The 20537-nt window shown below is 39.3% G+C and overlaps 2 protein-coding genes across 2 annotated transcripts; one reads left to right on the top strand and one right to left on the bottom strand.

Moving 5' to 3' along the window:
• Window positions 1-166: 166 nt before the first annotated feature.
• On the bottom strand, window positions 167-18400 carry LOC119214856 (SR-related and CTD-associated factor 4-like). Its single transcript, XM_037466599.2, has 18 exons — window positions 18169-18400; window positions 17108-17191; window positions 16498-16542; window positions 16255-16416; window positions 16044-16161; window positions 15792-15910; window positions 15556-15702; window positions 15383-15456; window positions 14044-14140; window positions 13821-13904; window positions 13504-13589; window positions 13001-13188; window positions 11652-11752; window positions 11431-11544; window positions 11181-11337; window positions 10991-11085; window positions 1454-1592; window positions 167-1249 (listed from the first exon to the last, which is right to left on the bottom strand). Exons 1-18 carry the CDS (start codon window positions 18196-18198, stop codon window positions 816-818), a joined length of 2274 nt encoding a protein of 757 aa, XP_037322496.2. The 5' UTR covers window positions 18199-18400; the 3' UTR covers window positions 167-815.
• Window positions 18401-19532: 1132 nt separating this feature from the next.
• On the top strand, window positions 19533-20132 carry LOC119222593 (melanocortin-2 receptor accessory protein-like). The gene is made up of 3 exons (XM_037479365.2): window positions 19533-19736; window positions 19814-19907; window positions 20077-20132. The coding sequence occupies exons 1-3, from the start codon at window positions 19625-19627 to the stop codon at window positions 20117-20119; spliced, it is 249 nt and encodes an 82-aa protein (XP_037335262.1). The 5' UTR covers window positions 19533-19624; the 3' UTR covers window positions 20120-20132.
• The last annotated feature ends 405 nt before the right edge of the window (window positions 20133-20537 follow it).

Here is a 20537-nt window from a genome sequence, read left to right as displayed (position 1 = left end):
AAGGGCATTTGGGTAAACTGCATAACGCAAAAGCTGTGAACGGGGATGATTAGAATTGATTGTAACTTCACATGCAGCCGTATTCAACCGCACAGCGTAGTTTTTGGAGGAGTATGAGAAATGACGTGTTGATCCACACAAACAAAACCATCTGATCAAATTGAAACCTTTTTTTTTTTTTTTTAATTTTCAACGCACACGATCCTACAAGGCGTGACCTTAACGCACAACAGAGGTTGGCCAAGTTACCAGGGTTCACACTACCCTCTGCTGGCAGGACATGAATCTTCTGCTTCAAATGAAATCATACTTATTAACTCAGGAATTAAACATTAGTGTGTTACAAAGGCATTTTGCTAAAAACTAAATACCAAAACAGTGAATGAATTATAGATTTTCAGTCTCCTTCCTTACACAAAAACTACGGTAAAGGGAATAAGCTCAAAAATACAGACGCTGCCTTTGTTTTTCCCTCCAACTACTATGATTAGACTTCAGCATGAACTACACACTTCAAATATACAAAAAGATAGCAAACAGCTGCGAGCACATACAGTATTTACAGCAAAGAGTCTCTCCTCTGGTGAACTTGGAGGTGCATGGATCACACTCCGTCTGTGTCCTGTGTCTTGTTTTTCATCGTCTATGTCACAGTAAGAAAAGGGTGCGTTACTAAAAGAAGAAAGTCCGACCACAAGTGTGTGCACCCTCAATTATTTACAGCAGTCCTCGTTGAACCAGATGTCTCGATACTGATCCGTCACAGTGGTCCAGACTCCTCTCCTCTCCTCTCCCCTGCTTCACTCAGCCTACTTCTACCACCTCCCTCTCTGGAAGGGTGGGCACCCGAGCCCGGCTCTCCCGTTTCTGAAATGCATCTCTTCTCTGTCGTGCATGCCGTCTGGTCCCATGGAAGGATGCCGATGAAAAGGAGGGCCGCGAGGTGGGAAGGGCATCGGCATTCTGAACCTCTCCGGAGAAAACACGGGTCGTCCGGGCACCATTTGCGGGGGCATGTGTGACATGTTTGGAGGGGAGAGGTAAGGAGGTAGATGAGGATTCGGCATGTTGGGAGGAGGCTGCAGAGGGGGCATGCCCAGTCTGGAATCCTGCATGACTCCTGTGCCTGGCAGGGTCATCACCGGTGCTGTGGGAGACCCCAGCTGATGGTCGCCGCGCAGATCTGAAGGTATGCCTGCGTCTCTTATAGAATCCTTGATGGAGTCCTCTGGGTGTTTTACGCTACCTGCTGCAAAGAGGATAAGATGAGGTTTTTAGTAGTGTCGCAGCACAAAAGAAGAAATGATTGGAAATCAAAAGAAGTGAGTAGTAATATTAACACCGACAACACTGCAGCATAGATCTGTTCATCTTATCATCGCCTTCAATGAAAAGTTACTTAAATAAACATGAAAGCACTCGCATCTCTCCTTCAGGTGAAAAATGAACTTACTTGGTGCCAACTTTGTAGGATCAAACTCTGTGGAGATGAAAGCAGCTCCTCTTGGAGGCATAGATGTCGGAGACAGCAGGATGGGGCCAGGAAAAGCAGGTGGACTTCCAATGGGTGCTGCCCGCTGAACCGGAGGCATCTGCAAGACAAAGAAACAGAGTGGCATCCCTTGGTAAGGTTCAAGTAAGAGGAACACTAAAGCTTTCTTGCAGCAGTGAACTGTGAGAAAGCACTTCTTGTGATTCCAGGGGATGAAGCAGCGCGATGATGCACCTTAATGTCTATTCCATCGCGTTTGATGAGGGGAAAAGATCTTTTGACACAACAGTTTACCCACTCATTTTCAAAAGGGTCCAGAAAACAACAACTTATTAAAAACACAAGCTTTGTAGAGTAAAACCACCTTCTTTCATTTCAAGTAATGTGAAACAATCTGTTGTGAGAAACGTGACCGCACGCTGGGCAAATTAAATGCAAAGAGCAAAGATTCAGAAATTCCACTGATTTTCACTTGCAGTTATTTATTTATCCTGTAAAAACCCTGTAAGATGAATCCATTATCCAAACCACCGTTCATATCCTTCGCCTTTCTGTGAGGCTCACGATCAAAAAGCTTGCATTAGGCGGAGGGCTGAAATACCCAGAGGACACCCGCGCTGACCCTGGGCCCCTCTTGCGGAGGTGGGTGTACTAGCCACTGGAGTACTGCGCAGCACACACTGTGACATAGGTTGGCATGGATTGGGGCATATCTTGACAAAAATGTAAACATTCTGGATCATAAAGAAGCACACACTTTTTTTCTCTCACTTGAATCCCCACATCTGAATTACTGGTTGGCAGTATCACACCTACAATAACTATCCTTCGATCATTATGCTTATAACAAAAGACAGTTAAAAAAATATATTTCTTTGCAAAGTACACAAGGATAGCGATGTAAAAAATGCAAAAGGTGACATTGTTGTAATTGATATTCTTGGTTTTGTTGATTATATGTGATAAGGATGAATATTGCTTTATTTTTGGGATATTTTTGGGGTGGGTTTGTTAAATAATACATTAGAAAGGGATAGAAGACAATGTCACCTATATTCATCACTATAGATCTATTTATATTTTTTCCTTTTTACAATTTTGGAATAAAGTGAATCATATTTAATTCAAGATTAATGTAAAACTACAAAGTTTTTGTTGCAGTTGTGTCTAAAAATGCTTTATCACAGCACTACATACCATATGCACACACTTTGTACACATGCTACAGTCACAGTTATGTAGGGATGTGAACAAATGAACATCTGAGGAAGAACAGGGACCATGTATGGGAGGATGTTTGCTATTATTGAGGCCAATAGAAAGTTAGGAGCTGCTGATGACTGCTGGGGGACACGGATACTTGAGTTAAATGACTGAACCGGAAAAGCCTTTTAGACGGAGCAAATCAACACCCTAAAGGCGCCACAGACAGCCCACACGTCATTTTGAACCTCTTGTCCTAAGTATGACTTTTTGACTTTAATGTCATGGGGATGTTTTAGGTAGAGAGGTTTGCAAGAAATCTATCAGTGCCCGAGAGGGAAAAGAGTTCACAAATCTACGCTAACACACATACAATCATTTTAGAGACAGGCTGGACACAAATGTGTTTACATGTTTTGAGATCTCCAGGTGAGCAACAGACTAAAAATGGGCCATGTCAGACACACTTTACAGGGTGCAGTGCACAGCCATAGCGCTTGCTTATGACTATCTATGACATACGTTGACTTGTATATTTATACTGAGGCCGTATTCAATTCAAAAGGACTTAATCACGATGTACAGCTTTTAAATGATGAATTGAATGCATCTATCAAAAGTATTGTTAAATTATGCAGTGGAGTAGTTATTCCATCATGAGCTGATCCTTTCTGACAAAGGTTTGTGTAAATAAAATAAAGCATCGCCATGTAGAGTAAATGCATATTATTATTATTAACAATTGAGTAGATAACAAAGTTAAATAAAGGTTATATTGTGAAGAAAAAAAAATTGAAATGTGACCCGGATTGGGTTATATTGTATGTCATGCACACTATTGTTAACACAAATAAAATGTCTCTCCACAACTGCACGATAACGGCTGGGCAGACTCAAGCTGATCAACATCACGTGGAAAACATCAGGACAAATTCATTCAACGAATAGGTCACGCGATGAAGAATTCTGGCACATCTGCAAATCTCTCCAGATGGAAAGCACTTATTTCTGTTACGACTAATCATAATCCAATGTAGTTTTGATAAAATGGTAAATGGTTCTCTGCCCAGTTGAGTCGCAAGTGAATAATTAATCACAGATTAAATGCTGTTCACAATGCTTTACTTCATGTTAATGTCGGAAAATGTTTTTTCTTTGTAGGAATATGGTTCATTTTCAATTGCTTTGAGAAAAAAATGAATGAGAAATAATCTGGTAAACTGATCAAAGGAATATGATAAGCCATTTTAAAATAGTATTGTAGTGGACTTACAGCCAAACAGGACTGTTTAAACAAAGCAGTATATCCCACACACACCTTGCAATTAAGTAAGGTATTTGAATTTATTCATCTTTTTTTCCAGAAGGTGAACACTGCCTGGAGGAGGGGACAGACTTCCGCACCGCCGGGGCTTTGCTGGAGGCTGAACAGGGCGGAAAATGGGGCCCGTTTCCCTTTCATCTGTCCCTCGTCCTCCTGCAGCATCTAACAAGTGAGGGAGGAGTGTGGAAACAGCAGTCCTCTGTAGGTCCGTATCATGCTAAATTGGCGCCCACATCCAATCGAATGCGGAAAATGTGATTTAAATCCTTCTTGTTGTACAACCGGAAACGATTCAGTTTCAGAAGATGAAGCTCAAACTTCCGTTTCACTTTAGGCTTTCCACTCAAATCAGTAAATTTCTTTTGAAAAGGAGTAAGAACTCAGGGACAGGATTTTATTTTACTAAAATGACCTATAGCTACTTTAAAACTACAATTGAATTCACTTTTATTTTTACAATAAATAAAGCTTGTTGGGTGTCATATGGACCCAATTCAGCTTCATCGAATATTCAGACATAGTATTGTTTAATTTAAAAACCTGAAGCATTGGAAGCACAAAAGGATACATAATCACACATTTGAAATAAATTTGCAAACAAAATAGTTCATGCGATTTACAACTATTAACATATCATTGAAAAAGGATAAAGGAAGTTTATAGAATCAAGTCAAAACAGCCCTGAGGAAGTCAGTGCAGGGATAGCAACAGAGGGGTCTGCTCTTACCCTGGTGTTTCACTCCATCAGCAGAATATCGAGGACATCTGCGGCTCCATTTTTCCTGCAGCTTATTTGCACCACAAACCAGGCAGCTGGGCATTGGATCTCTGACCAAAACGTTCAGCTGTGTTGAGTATCAACTCAACGCTGTCACTCGTCCATGTACTTCCTTTTTTCCTGTTTGTACCCGTTACTTAGATGACGTGTCGAGGCTAGGGAGGCCCCTCTACAATAACCTCGCCATGTAATTAATTACAGTTATTTTACAACTCATTATTAATGAGTAGCAAAATGTCATAGAAAATTGAAGTTAAGCTTATTATGAATAAGCCTTAGTACCTTCCATCCATTCTTGTTTCATCAAAGAGGGACCTCCAACGTACAGAGATCTTTTCCTGAACACTCACCTTTGTGAGGCCTCATGAGAGTCTAATTGAAGAATTCCCCTCTTTCCTTGAAATGTCGCTTAGATTGAGACTGAAATGAGAAGACTGCTCAGTTTATATTATAATACTGAGAGTGAAATGTGTGATTTCTCCAAGCTGTAGAATACGGAGCATTTTCAATGCTCAATAAAAAAAAAATGAGCAACAATGTTTTCACCTTGACATCATTAAATTCATCGCTCTTCATTTCCTGGTCTGTTGTTTACATTCAGAAGTGCTTTACTTCGATTCTAAAACAGGTTCATGTCTTCATTAACACCCACTGAAATGATAAACATGGGTTGAGATAAGGGCGTGAAAATATTTCAATATACACTTTTAAAATAAAAATAACACTTGAAAGGTGGTCAGTCTCTATCTCTTTAAACTGCAAAATAGAAAATGGCAAATTGCTATTTTCTCTCAAATCAGGCTGGGTTTACACATCCTGTGTTATGTTTTTTCTTTAAAACATTACCATGAAACAAAAAAGAAAAAAACAAGGTGTAAATTATGAAGTTTCAGAATGGTTATTTTTCAAAGATTTTAATCATTTGCATTGTATATGTCCTCAAGGAATTGTTGCATGTTGCTGACTACTGCTCAATTTTGAGTTATTATTGTTTGTGGGTCATTTCCCCCTCAGATCTTTTACAATTATGCCATTTTTTGTCCTCCTTTACCAACAGCAAACGGGCCTGACATTGTTTATAAAGGAAGCATAGAGGCCATGTAAACACAAGGGTTGAAAATGATTACCGTGTCCACTTCATTCCGAGGGCTGGCAACATTTTTTGTTGCATCCACTTTACTTCAATTCGCCTGGTAACCTGTAGAAGCAATGGCTAATAGTTGCATTGGCAAATATACTGGGGTTTAAGGTTTAGTTATTGATCCAAGGAAAATCGATGAATACAATTCCAACCGTGGACTCAGGGACAAATCCTGGATCATGCTCTTTTAAAAAATAGGAAGTAGATGTAGGAAGTTTTGTTTTTTCTGAACTTACAATGCAACTTTGAGCACATATAAATGGGCTCTGACATCAGACTTCATCATCTTCAAACATGACAAAGCAATATAAACAGGTTGTGGAGTGATTTTGACATCCGGCATGATGTAGAGGATTTTCAGCTATCGCGTTACCGTGACACAAGCCACGTCAATCCTGCGGCATTGAGCAGATGTAGCATCAGCGGCTCAATTCAACTATATGTTCATTAAATAGATTTTTATCTGCCACTGCTTAGCTATGTACCTCTGGCGTGCCATTTCTTTCTCCCGACTACTTTTCTCTTCGCTCGGGGAGATGGCTCACATGAAAATCCATCCTTTATGGGCAAACATACACACGGGCCGCGTCCCGTCAGTCTAGGTATCCTTTTACACGCACACCACCAACCAAAGATGCCATGAGAACAGAAGAGTCAAGATTCACTACGAGGGAGCAAATGTGGAGAAATCACTGATTTTTGGAGAGTTGTCAAGACCCTCATGTTGGGAAAAAGACAGCAGCATTTCTTGGCACACACGTGCGTGCTCTGACAACGGTGTGTGTGTGTGTGTGTTGATGCACGTCATACAATGAGAGATGAGCAAATGTCACTTGGCCAAACTAAGAAGATTAACTGCTCTCAATGCTCGATTTAGACGGAATAATGTTAACGGTTGAAAGATAACTGAAGGGATATTTTCCATTACAATAAGGAACAAGATCGCTTCTATTTCACAGTCAAGTATTGAATCACAAAATTTCAAATGTTGAACCGATAAAGATTTAGAAAGAGACGGGCAGATACTCTGAGACGTAACAACCGATCTTTGTCAAAGGAAAAGGGCGGTTATTACTTATTGAAAAAAATTATCACACAGAAATTAAGAGGGAAATCATCTCATTCCCGTTAAGTGGGTGCCATTCCCTTAAGGTGCTCTGATTAAATCCATTTATATGCATTAGGTGAGCCGATGTGGACTACCAATGAATCCGGTTGCTTTTTTGAACGTTTTAAAACTAGTGCTTGATCAAAAGGAATTGTCACTTTCTGCTTCCATGTTGTAATTTGTCGGTATAAAGTTACCATAAAATGTCTGGGTGGGTAGCGGTGACTGCACTCTGTATTTTGTTTATATCCAAAAATGAACCAGAGTGCATTTTGGGAAAGAATTTTCCTTTTGCTTCACGTCCGAAACTCCACATTTTCCAAGCAAAAGACTGCTTTCACACTGCAAATGTATTAGGATGCAAAAAATAATGTACTTCATCAAATTAACCAAAGTACAGTGCTTTAGACAGCGTGGCACTAAATGAGAACATTAAGAAGGTTTGCCAAAGTATTAACGATCTCTGCTCAGTGATCCAGCTAATTATTATTGTACTGTCATCCGTCACGCACCAACCGCAAAGTCAATTTCCATGTATGTCCAACATATTATGGCAATAAACGTTTCCTGATTCCTGATGAAGGCACAACAACGAGAATTTAACTCCTGTATCTTTAAAGATTCTGGGTCTAAACCCAAAGGCAATGCATTTTTTGTGCAATGTCATGATTGAGCAGGCAGACATTTACACACACATCTTGCTTGGTTTTAATTAGTGTTGATTTGTAATTTCTCACCTTACAGCACTAGTGGAGTGAGGAGTAACACTTTCAGATTGTTTTTCCTTAAAACTGCAAAAGGCCTGAGCAGTACTCTTATTATTTGATACTTTCATGAGACAGTACCGTGTTGCCTCACAAAACAGGGTGTTGTAGCACGGCTGTATAAATGATCTCCAGAGTCACATCTGCTTTGATAACTTAAACTTGAGTAAATGTATTTTAGTGATCGGTTACATTGTAGAACAGGACTAGTGATAGTATAGGGTCGGGTTAACAAGACAAGTTGTTGATTCAGCAGTAAATAACCCAAGACATGACTGTAGATATTGGGATTTCATACAAAGGGAGTTCTGGGCTTTGTTGATATTCATGTCCATGCCAGAGGGTTTTTTTTCCCGTGATTTGTTGTTTTCTAATACGATCAACCGCAGACGCTCAAGCTCCGTGTCCTGTATAAGCACATCATGGACAATGAGTCTCCAACAATTGTTGAGGCTCATTCTTTTGCAGGCAATATTCCCCGTGCCACAAACACATGGAAACAAATTCTAAAATCGAATTGTTCAGTTGTCAGTAACCAGCTATTTTGCTACATTTTGCACAAGTTGCTATGGATGCCGTCGGCTTACCTTGTCTCCCACTCGGTCTCATCCTCCCAATCAGGCCTTTAAGTCCCACCAGCAGCCAATAGTCACATACTCGCGACCTGCAGACACGTGGGCAACCTTTCTCTTCACAGAGAGGTGTGCAGTCTAGCGTGACTGCTAAGTAGGGCAAGAGGCACAGTCCAGCTGCATCATTTTATCAAACCTAGCTTGTTTACCATTAAAGAGCTTTTATTAACAAGCACATGGGTTTTCGTGGACGCATCCTATACATTTAATTTATTCAATCTATTCAACCGTTTCATATTTGTGTGTCCCAACCACTGAGAAGTTTAGATTTTTTTTTGTAATTACAAGGGAAATACTAAACATTATGTGTTATAATTATTGAAGACTGCAGAACCCAGACATTCTGTATAATAAAGCTCAATAGTGAAAGAAAGGATTCTCCCCTCTACACATACCACAATAATTAGTCTTTGGAAATTCCCACTTTATTTGTATACGTTATACTGCACAGTACAAGGTAACTGAGTGAAAAAGTGCAAATATTTTGCAAATTAAAAAGGAGAAATGTATATATATATATAAGCATTGCTGGATTTAATGCTTATGAGCAGAGGAGCTTATCTGAATTATTAGACATATCTCCTCATTTGTTGACTTTGAAACCACCCATATGCTGGAAACAAAGATGCGAATCACATGTCCACAATCCTTCCAATAAAATAAATATTCATTTAAGAAGGAAACATGAACATTTCTCTTTTCTTCAACAGTTTAATTCAGTACTCAAAAATACCGATAATAATAATAGCCCCCCTTTGTTGGTGACCAGCATGACAGAAGAGGTGCAATAAATGTCTCTTTAAAAAAACGTTCACAAGCCAAGAGGTAATTTTAGTCTTTAACACCGGAGAACGGAGTGTTTATTTAGACAGCAGAGTGTCTCAAAAAGGCACAAACCGCGTTAATCTTTAAGAATTCACTATGATCTGTTGTTTTAACATTTTGATTTGGTAATATACAACGCAAGTTATGTACATATCTAAAATGTGCACAAGAATTCAAATGCATAATTTGACATATCAGGAATAGACAGATCCGTTTTGCCAATGAAATGACCTGGACATGCTCGTTCCAAAAAATGAATAAAGCTGCGTCTTTTACTGTTGGAAACAACTAAGGCCGAGCAGTATGGCCAAAAATTAATATCACAGTATTTTGTAAGACTGGCCACCTGAACAGCTGTTCACCGCTCGTTGTTCATCGCCAGCTGGCCAACTCACTCGCAGCTGGCCCGCTCGTTAGCTCGTTAGCTGCTAGCGTTGCCACTAGAGGAAATACCACCGGCTCAACCAACTCGAACCCCCCTCACCCCCCCCCAAACAACACACAGCTCCTCTTGGACACCAGATGTGTTGGTGCATCTCTGGTCGCTCGTTGTTTCTCCTGCATTTATTACTTCTTTTTTTTAATGTAGGGATGGCGTTTCTTCTTGCTGTGATAGCGGGCGAGCTGTACCTAGTTATAAGGCCTGTACCGTGAAAATGATGACGTAAGGAAAACTGTGACCGGTTTACCGGTAGAACAGGTATGGGGCCCAGCCGTAGCAAGGTAATGCAGTTGTTAGTTTGTAGTCAGTTGCTTAAACCGCAACATTAGAAATGTGTTATGGCTACTGTTGACTCTTCGCTAACAGACAGATGACAATAAAATTAGGGAACAACACTGTTCCTGTTAAACCAAGTAAGTTTTTATTCACTGTAAACACCACCAAAAAAGCAAAAGCAGCATAAACGTTCAGTATACCTTACGTATACCGTCAGTAGATTGCATGGCATAGTGCTAACCCTAGTTAATGATGTGCTAATGTTGGGGGTTTTTACGCAGTAAAATGGCATAACACGTTACAAACGTATAGCTCATTCAGACCTCTGGGTGACGAATAGCACTATGACTTATGCCCCGGGCACTATGCGCAACCATAATCAGCTCGAAATCTGCAAAACCAGACAGATTTTTCATCCAAAAATGGATGGTGATCACAAGTGTGATTAAATAACAGAGCAGAGGCATCAGTGATATTTTAAGAGGTTACTTATACGTTAAATTAGTGCTCAGCCTTTATAACGGCGATTTCAATAAAATGGCGATCACATGCCCGAGTATGACATTTGCATATGCATCTATAGGCTGTCAGATTAAGGTGTTTTCCCTGGCCAATGGTACAAGCCCTGCTGAAACCGTTCAAGGCAGTCAGCCGTAGAAAGGCATCATGTGTGCACCTGATTCGAGTATTTCTCAGTGAGTGGGATAGTCTTCCAACACATAATTATAAACTGTGACACATGGCACGGTCTCAACATTTCCGATTTGATAAGATGCTGTATCTTTAACTTTGGTCATTCTCGCCTAAATCGGGAGTAAGTTAATTTTGAAGAGAAGACGATATGGTGGTTCAGATAAGCTCCACTACTCATGTGAGACAAAAAGATATTTCCTTATTGCCGTCACAACTGTGAAGTAAGTCTCCAACACAAAGGATATGAAACCAATCAAATGTAAGTGCTTGTATAATCAAAAAGAAGGCGTTTAAAGACTGCATTAGCATTACCTGAATGTGAGCAGTGACAGCTCCTTCTGCAGGTAACATTTCCAGCGCTCCATTTACAGATGCCTGCATACTGAGGTCCATGCCATTATTCCACTCTGAGCACAATGGAAAATACAACGACATGGTAAGGAAAACAGCTGCAGAACTGGTGAACCTTGGCCATGCTAAAAAGGAATACGTAAGCATTTACCTGGATTTAGTGTGTCTGCGTCCAGCATTCCCCCTTCCCGATAGATTTCTAACTCCTCTACTTTGACTTTGCTCCATGGAATGTAGGTAACCCCCCGCTCCACATCCCAGAACTTTTTGTGTGTTGATTTTATACCTTTGTTCAAAGCCCAAGCAATCTAGGGAGAAACCATTGAAATTAGATATGATCAGGTGAACAATCAGTAAATGACAGTTAGACAAAACTGCAACTACAACCAACGTTTAATTACCTTAACAGGTTTCTGATTGACTTTGTAAGACCCTTTGCTGAGTTTGTTTAAAGCTGTGTAGGCATCTTGTCTGTGAATCATAACAATATAGGCACAACCCCTGGGAGGAATCATCTGGCCACAGAGAAGGAAAAAGTTAATAGTGCAAGTATAATAACATTTTTTTTAGGACCATGGAGGGTTTTGTCAAAGTATTTTTGAGAAGAATAGTCTCAACTTACATTGATGGACTCAATCTGTCCGAACTCTTCCAAAAGGGACATCACGTCGGACTGTTGGGTTTTCTTGTCTAGTTGTCCAACCCAAAGTGTGGTGCTGCACACTAAAAGCAAAATGAGATTTGTATCTGCTTGAAACAATTGTTGTGTTTATCTGCACTACCTGTTTAATGTGAATACGTAATATTCCTTATGTAATGCTTTTATTTTTACTTTACTGCGCATAGTTGGCTTGGAATGTGCAGCAATTGTAAAAATGTTCCAAATGTAAGATTCCCTATGCAACCAGAGGACATTAAATGGTTGAAAATTTAGAAAAATCTCTGTGCCTAAATAAGGAGACCACTGCTATTATTGCATAAATGCACTTGATCAAAACTAATGTGACAAAACGGAATTTCATCAATATTAGAAATAAAAATTCTCAAAGGATGTTTCGGTGATACCGGGACAGAAAAAATTATCTGATCAGGGACTAAATCAAACAAAGGTTAACCGTGAGACCGATAGGTCAACTGCGTCATCTTTGCACACACCTACTTAAGACAGATCAGTGTTTTAAAATTAACGTATGTCCCCACAGGCAACTCTTTTAGATTTTAAGAAACAAAGCCCCATCATTATGTTGAACAGCTATTTTGGTAAAAAAAAGTTTTTACCTTTTCAAAAAGAGGCCGGTTTTATAAAATGCATACAAGCCTTTCGTTTTGTGGATCATATGTCCTGAAACTCTGCCAGAGCAGATGGGAGTTAACATTATTGGGCTGTTCACATATAGGGTTAAAAACGTGTGAAGTCTGGCTGCTTTGCAAACAAATGGTAAAGCTGTTGACCAAATTCAAATGAGTTCCCTTTATAGATCGCCAAATATATTGTTAACAACTTAAAAGTATTTGAGGTCAATTCAAACCAGAAATATTTTCAGTATAGAGGTTCAAATTAAAATTTTGTTAAATAATTATTTTCATTATATTTATACCCAATGTTGCTTCTTTTTGGGTGCCCCGTAAGCCTGTCTACATTAAGAACAACCACAAGTCCATCAACCACAAAACACACCACAGCTAACTTTGACGAGTACTTATCTGTATACACTTAACTATAAATTGATTACCAATACAATAATACAAAATAATCAGAAACCAGTGATAATGTTATTTGCATGTGGATTCTCTCTCCCTAGGGGGAACAATGTACTTACAAACTATTACCATCATCACATGTGACACCCAAGTGGCCCCTTTCTATGGGAATAGATGCATTCTGGCTTTCACTTGACGTAGTAGCAGTTGCAGTTTTGCTGCAGGGTTCATAAAAGACATTCAAAGGTTTGTTTTTCTTGTAGAACTTACCACTGAGTGTCTGGCTCTTTATGCTGGGGAGACCTTTCTGCCTGCGTTCTCGGTCTCTCTCTCTCTCATTCGTGTCCTGAGAACCAGAACGAGATCTCCAGCGCTGTTCTCTAGAGCGAGAATTAGAGCGGCGATGCCTCGACCTTCTTGAGCGGGAAGAAGACCGCGATCTTCTTCTCCTGGGAGATCTGAAACACAAAAGGTTGAAACACACTTGTTGCCTACAGAACCCGCCCGCCTTAAGTGCCATTCGCTAATGCACTGCAGGTTCCAAAAAAAACAAGATGCCATGAGCTGGAGCCCCCCCAGAGTTTGAGCTGGTTTGTAAACTCTGTCTCCCCTACATTATAATTTAAATTACTCATCAGGAATCATTCTCTTTGTCCGAAGAGTATCAAATCATTATCCACCTTAGAATTAAATATAGATACAGAAATACTTTGGCCAGTGCAACATGATTAAATCCACAACCGTAAAATTATCAGTTATAAAGTGTTGCTTACCTTGAACCAGATCTGGACCTTGATCTCCTGCCATAGCCTCGGTGTCTGCCCTCCCGCCTCATGGTCGAGTCTTCTCTTGAATTTCCCTATTTGACAATGACGACATGACCAATTTTAATCGGCACAGGGTTTGAGAAATTGAGAGGTTCAACACAGAAACCTCCCAGCCAGTTGAGGGAGCCCTGTCATTGTCTTTTTTCAACTGGATTAATGAGGAAAACTATCATATGAGAAAACGTTGACATGCAAATGTTGAGCTGAGGCTGAACAGCTTTCTCTCAAGGGAGAGACAGTTAATTAGATTATGGTGAACGTACCTGTGAGTGTGAATAAGCCTCATTCATGGAACCGTATGGATCTGTCATCATATGATGTTCACCATGGCTTATTCCTCCACCGTGCTAAGGGATGACAAGCAAGAAAAAGTTTTACCAAAGATTGCAGCTCTACACATAACCCTAACCCATTATCAAAACATTAACATATGAAAACATTCATGATCTTAACTAGTTATTATATAATGCATTTATGATTAAATACCTCTATGCCACCGCTCTGTCCCATCATATGTGGATGAACATTCTCCATGTTGGGCATGTGACCAGGACACTGGTTATACACATTTTCAGGAATGCCTCTGTCATGACAAAATATACACATTAAGATAGAGTATGACACACCTCTAAAAACAAATACAACAAACTGCAATTACAACTTTGGGATTGTATGTATTTTCATGTATCGGTTTACATTGATTACATCACATCATCCCCAAATGTCGAATAGAAAAATCTATTAGACATTTGGGTGGAATCGTCATCGGCAGCATATGAATTCCTAATCTATGGCCAAAAATAGTTTTGTGAGGAAACATGGACCTTCCAGGGGAAATCTAATCCTTCTAGACGTGAGTGCAAGTGGACATTTGTGCCATTTTGAGGAAATTAATCAGTCCTCCTGAGATGTTGTGTTGACAAGAATACAGCAGATGTTAGGGGACTAAAGTGACCTTGGACCCCCTAAACGAAATCAGTTCATTCTTCCAGGGTGTCAAATTAGTTCATTCATCAGAATGCAAAACGTGATGCCGTTCGGCAATGGCTGTCGCAAAGCAATAAGACACTTATAATTATATTGATATTTCATAGCAAAAAAACACTTATTTACAATAATATGGTCTGTATTAATTTAGGGATACCAGGTTGGAAGGAGTTAAATATCTTTAAACATGTTCTGCATTGGTAGGAGGCAAAAGGACAGGACTTTTCATTTAGAGAGCTTGTTCTGGTTTCTGTTCGTGGCCTAAGTAGAGTTGGCCAATCAGGTTTGAGCAGACTTTGGCCGAATGCAGGTACGTAGTGTGTGCAGAGAGCGAAACATGTGGAGCGCAATGACAGAGGTGAAATCTCAGAACCTGACAGCTAGCTTTAGCTCCATATTCTAGGTAAAATTTGGCCTGGAATCTGTTTACTAGTAAAACAATCCAGTTGGGCCGGTCACGTCTCCACCCAATCTCAAGCTTTGATTCTTACATATGCAAATCAGTAAACATTAAACTAAAAGCAGCACACTGAAAAACTAGACTGACCAGGACATCTCCTAAATACACTGGGCACCCAGAAATAGTCCTTTGTTAGACCTCTATCCGTTCCTTTGGCTACACCAGAATCACATTGTATATTTTCCCCTTTAACAGCTGATTGAAAAGACAAAGGAGTTTATACTAAATAACTGCAGTGATTGCAGACAAGGCTCTCTTTTTAAATTGCCATGGTGTATGGTGTATGAAACATGCTTCAAAATATCAACCTAAAAATGTATGCCACTTTAACATAAACACAATAAATGCATCTATCTAAATACAGTTGATCAAACTCACAGTGAGTGGGCATTGCCTTCTTTAGCGGTTATTTCCTCAGGTTCATCATCGTAGTCAAATCGGTCCAGGAGTTTCTGAGAAAAAATTTAATTTAAAAATGAAGTCAATAAAAAAAAAAGTAAATTGTAAATGATAACAGAAGGTTACGTTGAGACACTGAGCTATGCAGTTACCTCGGCTAAAGAGCTTCTCTTTTCTGTGTGAGCACCGTAAGGGTTGAGCTGGGACACAGGCTTCTGGGGTTGGTTTGGTATGTTGTTTGCTAGTGAGGCTGCCAATGTCTTATCTGCTTGTTGGAAGTTCTGGAGCATCCTATGCAGCTGGAGGAGAGAAGAGGTCATTCACTTGTATTAACTTTTCTTTACCTGCCATGACACCGATAGAGGACCTGCACCAATGCATTATTTACCTCCTGTCCGTGGGGAGATTGAAAAAGCTGTGCTACAGCGGCTAAGGCATCAGGAGTGGGTAGCTGGGGCACCACTGGGGCACTAGTGACGGGAAGCTGTGTCTCTCGTTGGGGGTCAGCTGTTGGGATAGAAGGAATAGATTGGCTTCTTTGCATAAAGGTCGACAAATTACAACCTTTGTTTTTCAGCAGGTAGCGCTTAATTAAACTGTTACAAACATTGGCCAGCAATAGTTTTCATTTTTTCTTTACCTTCCATTTCAGGGGAAGGTGCAATGGTTCCATTGGACATATCCATGAGAGGCTGAATGATGCTCATGTCAAACACACCATTCTTCTGCCACAGGTTCAGGACACGGAGTATTTTGTTCTGATAAAGGAAAGAAGAAGAAAGAAAATCCCACCGTTGCAAAATGTCTTATTTTAGAAAATACCAAGAGGATTAACATTCAAAATAAAGTACCTTATCATCTTCTGGGCATCGGTAAAGGTTTTGGAAAGTATCTATGAAGTTCTTCAAGAATCTGGGCCCAAATACGTCTTTGTCAACTCCAAACTGATGCCGTGACTGTCGAACAATCGAATCCACCACATACAAACCAGGGACTTTCAATTCTGGCTTGCACTAAAAAAAAAAGAAATGATTCATTAATTACAGTAACAATTTATTATTATTTATCTCATGACAAGCCTCTGTAATACGTACCTTCTTGACGAACTTTTCGACAATCTGGACAACATGTTTGTAAAGCTAATGGAAAAAAACAACAACATCAGTCACATAACAGGAAATAATTCAAATCTAAAATATAACCATAGTACGGAACAGCTTCCATTTATTAGATTTTTTATAATAAGCATTCAACGGTTTTTTTGCCATTACCTGCTGCAGTGATTTAAAAAAAATATAATGCTTAAGTGTAAAACTAGTATCACAGCATTTTTTAAATACCATAGATTGTACTACTGCAAAGAAGAGAACTGCTGAAGCAGTATTGCAGAGTTGTTGCTCATGCACTAACTACAGAGTATGTGGCCAATTGAGTAAAATCTACGGTGGCCCCATCTCAATTAATCAAAACCACAGAAATATGGCCATCTTGTGGTACAAATTGTAGCATTCAAAATCTACATTACCAGAGGCAAGTGTTTATTTAAACACCTAACAATCCACAGTGAATGTGTTTGAGATTTGCATTGTTAAAAATTGAAATGATGACATTTTCATTCTAATAAAAAAATTAAAAAGTTTATAAGATCATCGTTATTAGCCAATCTTTGTTATGATAATAAAACTAATTCAGTGTCCACTTTACCTTAATAGCTTTGATGGCTGACTTTGTTACGGACATCATCTTAGCACGGGAGATTGGAGGCTTCATGTCAATCATGGAGAACAACTGATTGTTTAAAAAAAGAATTACGTTAGTTACATTAAAAAATGTCAAGACACTGTTGACATGTTATTTCTAGTAACATAGCAATTTTCCACAAACGAACAACAGAAGATTCTTTAATGGCACAAATAATAAAAATAGGTGCCGTAAACCAGATTTTCACGAGTTCTACATCCTGAAGCACTATTATTTTTCATTAACCTACATATCCACACACTACCTGACATGGGTAAATACAGATTGGACCCAATCCCACGCAACCTGAAAATCTGCAACATGTCTTTTGTGCAGACAGAAAACCGTGAGGATCATTTACTTATTAACAAGTTGTCTGGGCGTCACTCGGTACATTTATTTTGGTTTGATGTGGAAAATGAATGCTCATTGGTGTCGTTTCGAGGCAAACTATGCATAATGTCCCACCAACAACGTAACACACAATAACACAGTAAGACACGACTTCACTGCAGACTAGTGGCTACGATCAAATAACACGTAACTGATCAGGTAACTTAACTCCTGTTCGGACTTCCTCAAAACAAGAATCCTTGAGAAATGACAGCCACAAGTTTTAACCCGATTAGCTGGAAATACTCAATTGTATATGGAGTGTGATGCAAAGCTAAACGGCACAGAGGCTATGGTTATCCCAAGAGGGTGCTAAATAAATAGCGAAATAGCTGGAAACTGGAATCACGGGCCTTCCGAGTTTAATGCACAAGCGCGGATCTCGGTTTAAGCTAATGGCTAACAAATCCAAACAAGCAACGTTAATGTTTGCGTTTTGATCGACTGCGTTCACGTGAGTCCAGTGTCCCACCCCAAACGAATCCATTTGACGTATCAAGTTGAATATATTTACAATTCGTTTAGCAAATAAACAAACAATTGAAGGCTATCGTGACATTAGTTAACGGTCACGTTAGCCTTCAGGTTTAGCGTTAGCTCTTCGGAGTAGGTTATTCCCAATCAAACTTTACCTCCATGTTGAACGCGTTCACTGCATCCATTATTGTGTGTTATATTTAACACCAGTCGGCGAAGAGTTATCTTTCGTTACTCTACTAAATCATAGTATCGTTTAATGACACAACGTTCTGTAACGTGATCGGCGACATTGAAAGTCGCTGTTTTGAGTATAATGTGTAGCACTTAGCTCTGCTATGCTAGGAATGGCTACTGCCTTCGAGGTTCCGCCCCAGCGTACGCGTGTCAGCGTCTGACGTCACAAGGTAATGCTGCCTTTACGATCATGGGAAAATGGTCATTTATTTTAATAGCGTGGTTCAGGACGATGAAAATGTAGCCATGATAAACCCCACCTTAAATCATCATTTTTTATAAAATTCTATGAAATAACTAGAAATTAACCCTAACAACCTCAAAAAGAAGCTGCTCTGCCATACATTGTGTGTGTCTTGAAAGGCAAGCTATTGAGACCCGTTGCATGCCTGCCCTGCGCATTACATGTAAATACACGATGTCCAACACACAACTTCCTCAAATATACTTATTTCGTCCCAGATTACCGAAAACAGTGAACGCTCCCTAGTGTAGAGTATGTTTTACCACGAATTAAAACATTGAAAACAACCATCAACTCTTATATAAAAATAACAAACTAACCCTCTATGGCATAACAAATATTTTATCCCATATTTGAGGAGCTTTGGGCTCCTTGATACAATATCAACCGTAAAATGTATTCCCCCCACACCCCCAACTTGATTTTGGTCAGAGCAACAGTATACTACCGGGGTACTGAAACACCAATGTTTTTTCTTGTAAATATAACAAAGTGAAATTCGTCAAACGAGCAATGTAGACATTTAGAAAGAGTTGATTTAAAAAAAAAACACAAATGGACCAAACAATGACAATTAGAAACTATTAAACAAAGACTTACCGACACTGTGTACAAAATCCACATACAAAACATGTTGATGTAAAGGGTTTGTTTGTGTCACATTGTATCGCATAAAAATGAGACTGGCCTACAACAACCTGCAGAATGCCTTCATAAAAAGGTTGCAGGGATCCAATCTTCCCTTTCAAGCTCACTGTCCTCACTGTCAGTGGGGCCTGATCCTGAACCTTTCGCCCATAAGATGTTCCTGTGTCCATTCCCATTCAATATCAGTAGTTGACACAGCAGAAACATTGACCATCTGTCAAGGCAACAAACAAAAAAAAACAGGGGAACAGTTCGACCATGCGCCCTTTTGGTCAAACCTGCTCACTGCACGCATCTACTGGAATATAAGTAGGTTGGGAGGAGTAAAACAACTTGAGTTCGGCTGACAAACATGGGCAGAGGAGCTTTTATTAGATCTACTCGAAGATGCAACACCAACGATCTACAGATGTTAGAAACAACTGCGAGGTAGTTTTTCGTAATGGTTAAATGGCTTTCATTTCTGGTACTTGACAACCGGGATGATGGCAACAATGGAAAACTTGACCAACTCCGTTTCCAATGAATGGGAATACTATTATGATTACCTTGATCCTGTGATAGTGGACGAGAGCAAGCTGAAGTACAACAAATGTAAGTTATTATGCATTATAAGACATTTGCCATCTTGTGCTAATGAAGATAACAGAAGTTTTCTTCTTCCCTTGCAGACTCAATTGTTATCATATTTTGGATCATGCTCGCTGCTTTTGTGGCGTTCCTCTTTCTCGGTTTGAATATAATGTCTCATAGTGGAATGCCAAGGTGAGTGATGCACGATCCTTCAATTTCACTACCTTTAAGGGAAATAGAGTGAAGTGCTTACTAACACCAGCACTGAATACACCCATATGTCCATAGCCTATAGACAGAGATATAGTTATCTATTAAGCTTCAAAGCTCTGCTTAAACATGTTTTTTGTTATTGTTGCAGAATTCACAGATTTAGAAGAAGCCACAGAACAGCAACTGCTTAAATCTGAATCGGAGTACTTCTGATAAATGTGAACGGAAATGTCAAAAATTGAGTTGAATGAGACAAATGAAAATAATCGGAAAAAAGAAAACGTAACTGAAATAATTTGGGAAATAAAACTTATACAATTTCGCTGAACAGATTATGTAACTATTTGTTTGTGTATATGTGAGACCTGCCGTAGTAGTTAAAAGTTTATTATTAAGTCTATAAATGTCCATTATGAAGGCAGCTTTATTGCATTGAATAAAATGTATTAAATGTGGTCAAACACCTTTTGTGTTATACAACATTTCCATGTAAAATTACAGGCGGCAAATACTAAGGTCGTAAAAGAATATAATGAATAATCACAATAAAACATATTTGTAAATCAACATTTTTATCAGAGGATTTTACAAAATATATATTTTTACAAT

Source organism: Pungitius pungitius, chromosome 3 (assembly GCF_949316345.1).
Source record: "Pungitius pungitius chromosome 3, fPunPun2.1, whole genome shotgun sequence".
Taxonomy (NCBI): domain Eukaryota; kingdom Metazoa; phylum Chordata; class Actinopteri; order Perciformes; family Gasterosteidae; genus Pungitius; species Pungitius pungitius.
The sequence above is the reverse complement of the archived record's forward strand: the minus strand, read 5'-3'. Positions and strand labels throughout refer to the sequence as shown.

Excerpts from the sequence above, each read along its gene's own strand:
- LOC119214856 (XM_037466599.2), bottom strand. The coding sequence starts at position 18,198 with ATGGATGCAGTGAACGCGTTCAACATGGAG. Across the intron at positions 15,911-16,043 it reads ACCTTCCCCTGAAATGGAAG|CTGACCCCCAACGAGAGACA; the intron begins GTAAAGAAAAAA and ends CTATCCCAACAG. Across the intron at positions 14,141-15,382 it reads GAAGGCAATGCCCACTCACT|AGGCATTCCTGAAAATGTGT; the intron begins GTGAGTTTGATC and ends TTGTCATGACAG.
- LOC119222593 (XM_037479365.2), top strand. The coding sequence starts at position 19,625 with ATGATGGCAACAATGGAAAACTTGACCAACTCCGTTTCCAATGAATGG. Across the intron at positions 19,737-19,813 it reads CAAGCTGAAGTACAACAAAT|ACTCAATTGTTATCATATTT; the intron begins GTAAGTTATTAT and ends CTTCCCTTGCAG. Across the intron at positions 19,908-20,076 it reads TCTCATAGTGGAATGCCAAG|AATTCACAGATTTAGAAGAA; the intron begins GTGAGTGATGCA and ends TTATTGTTGCAG.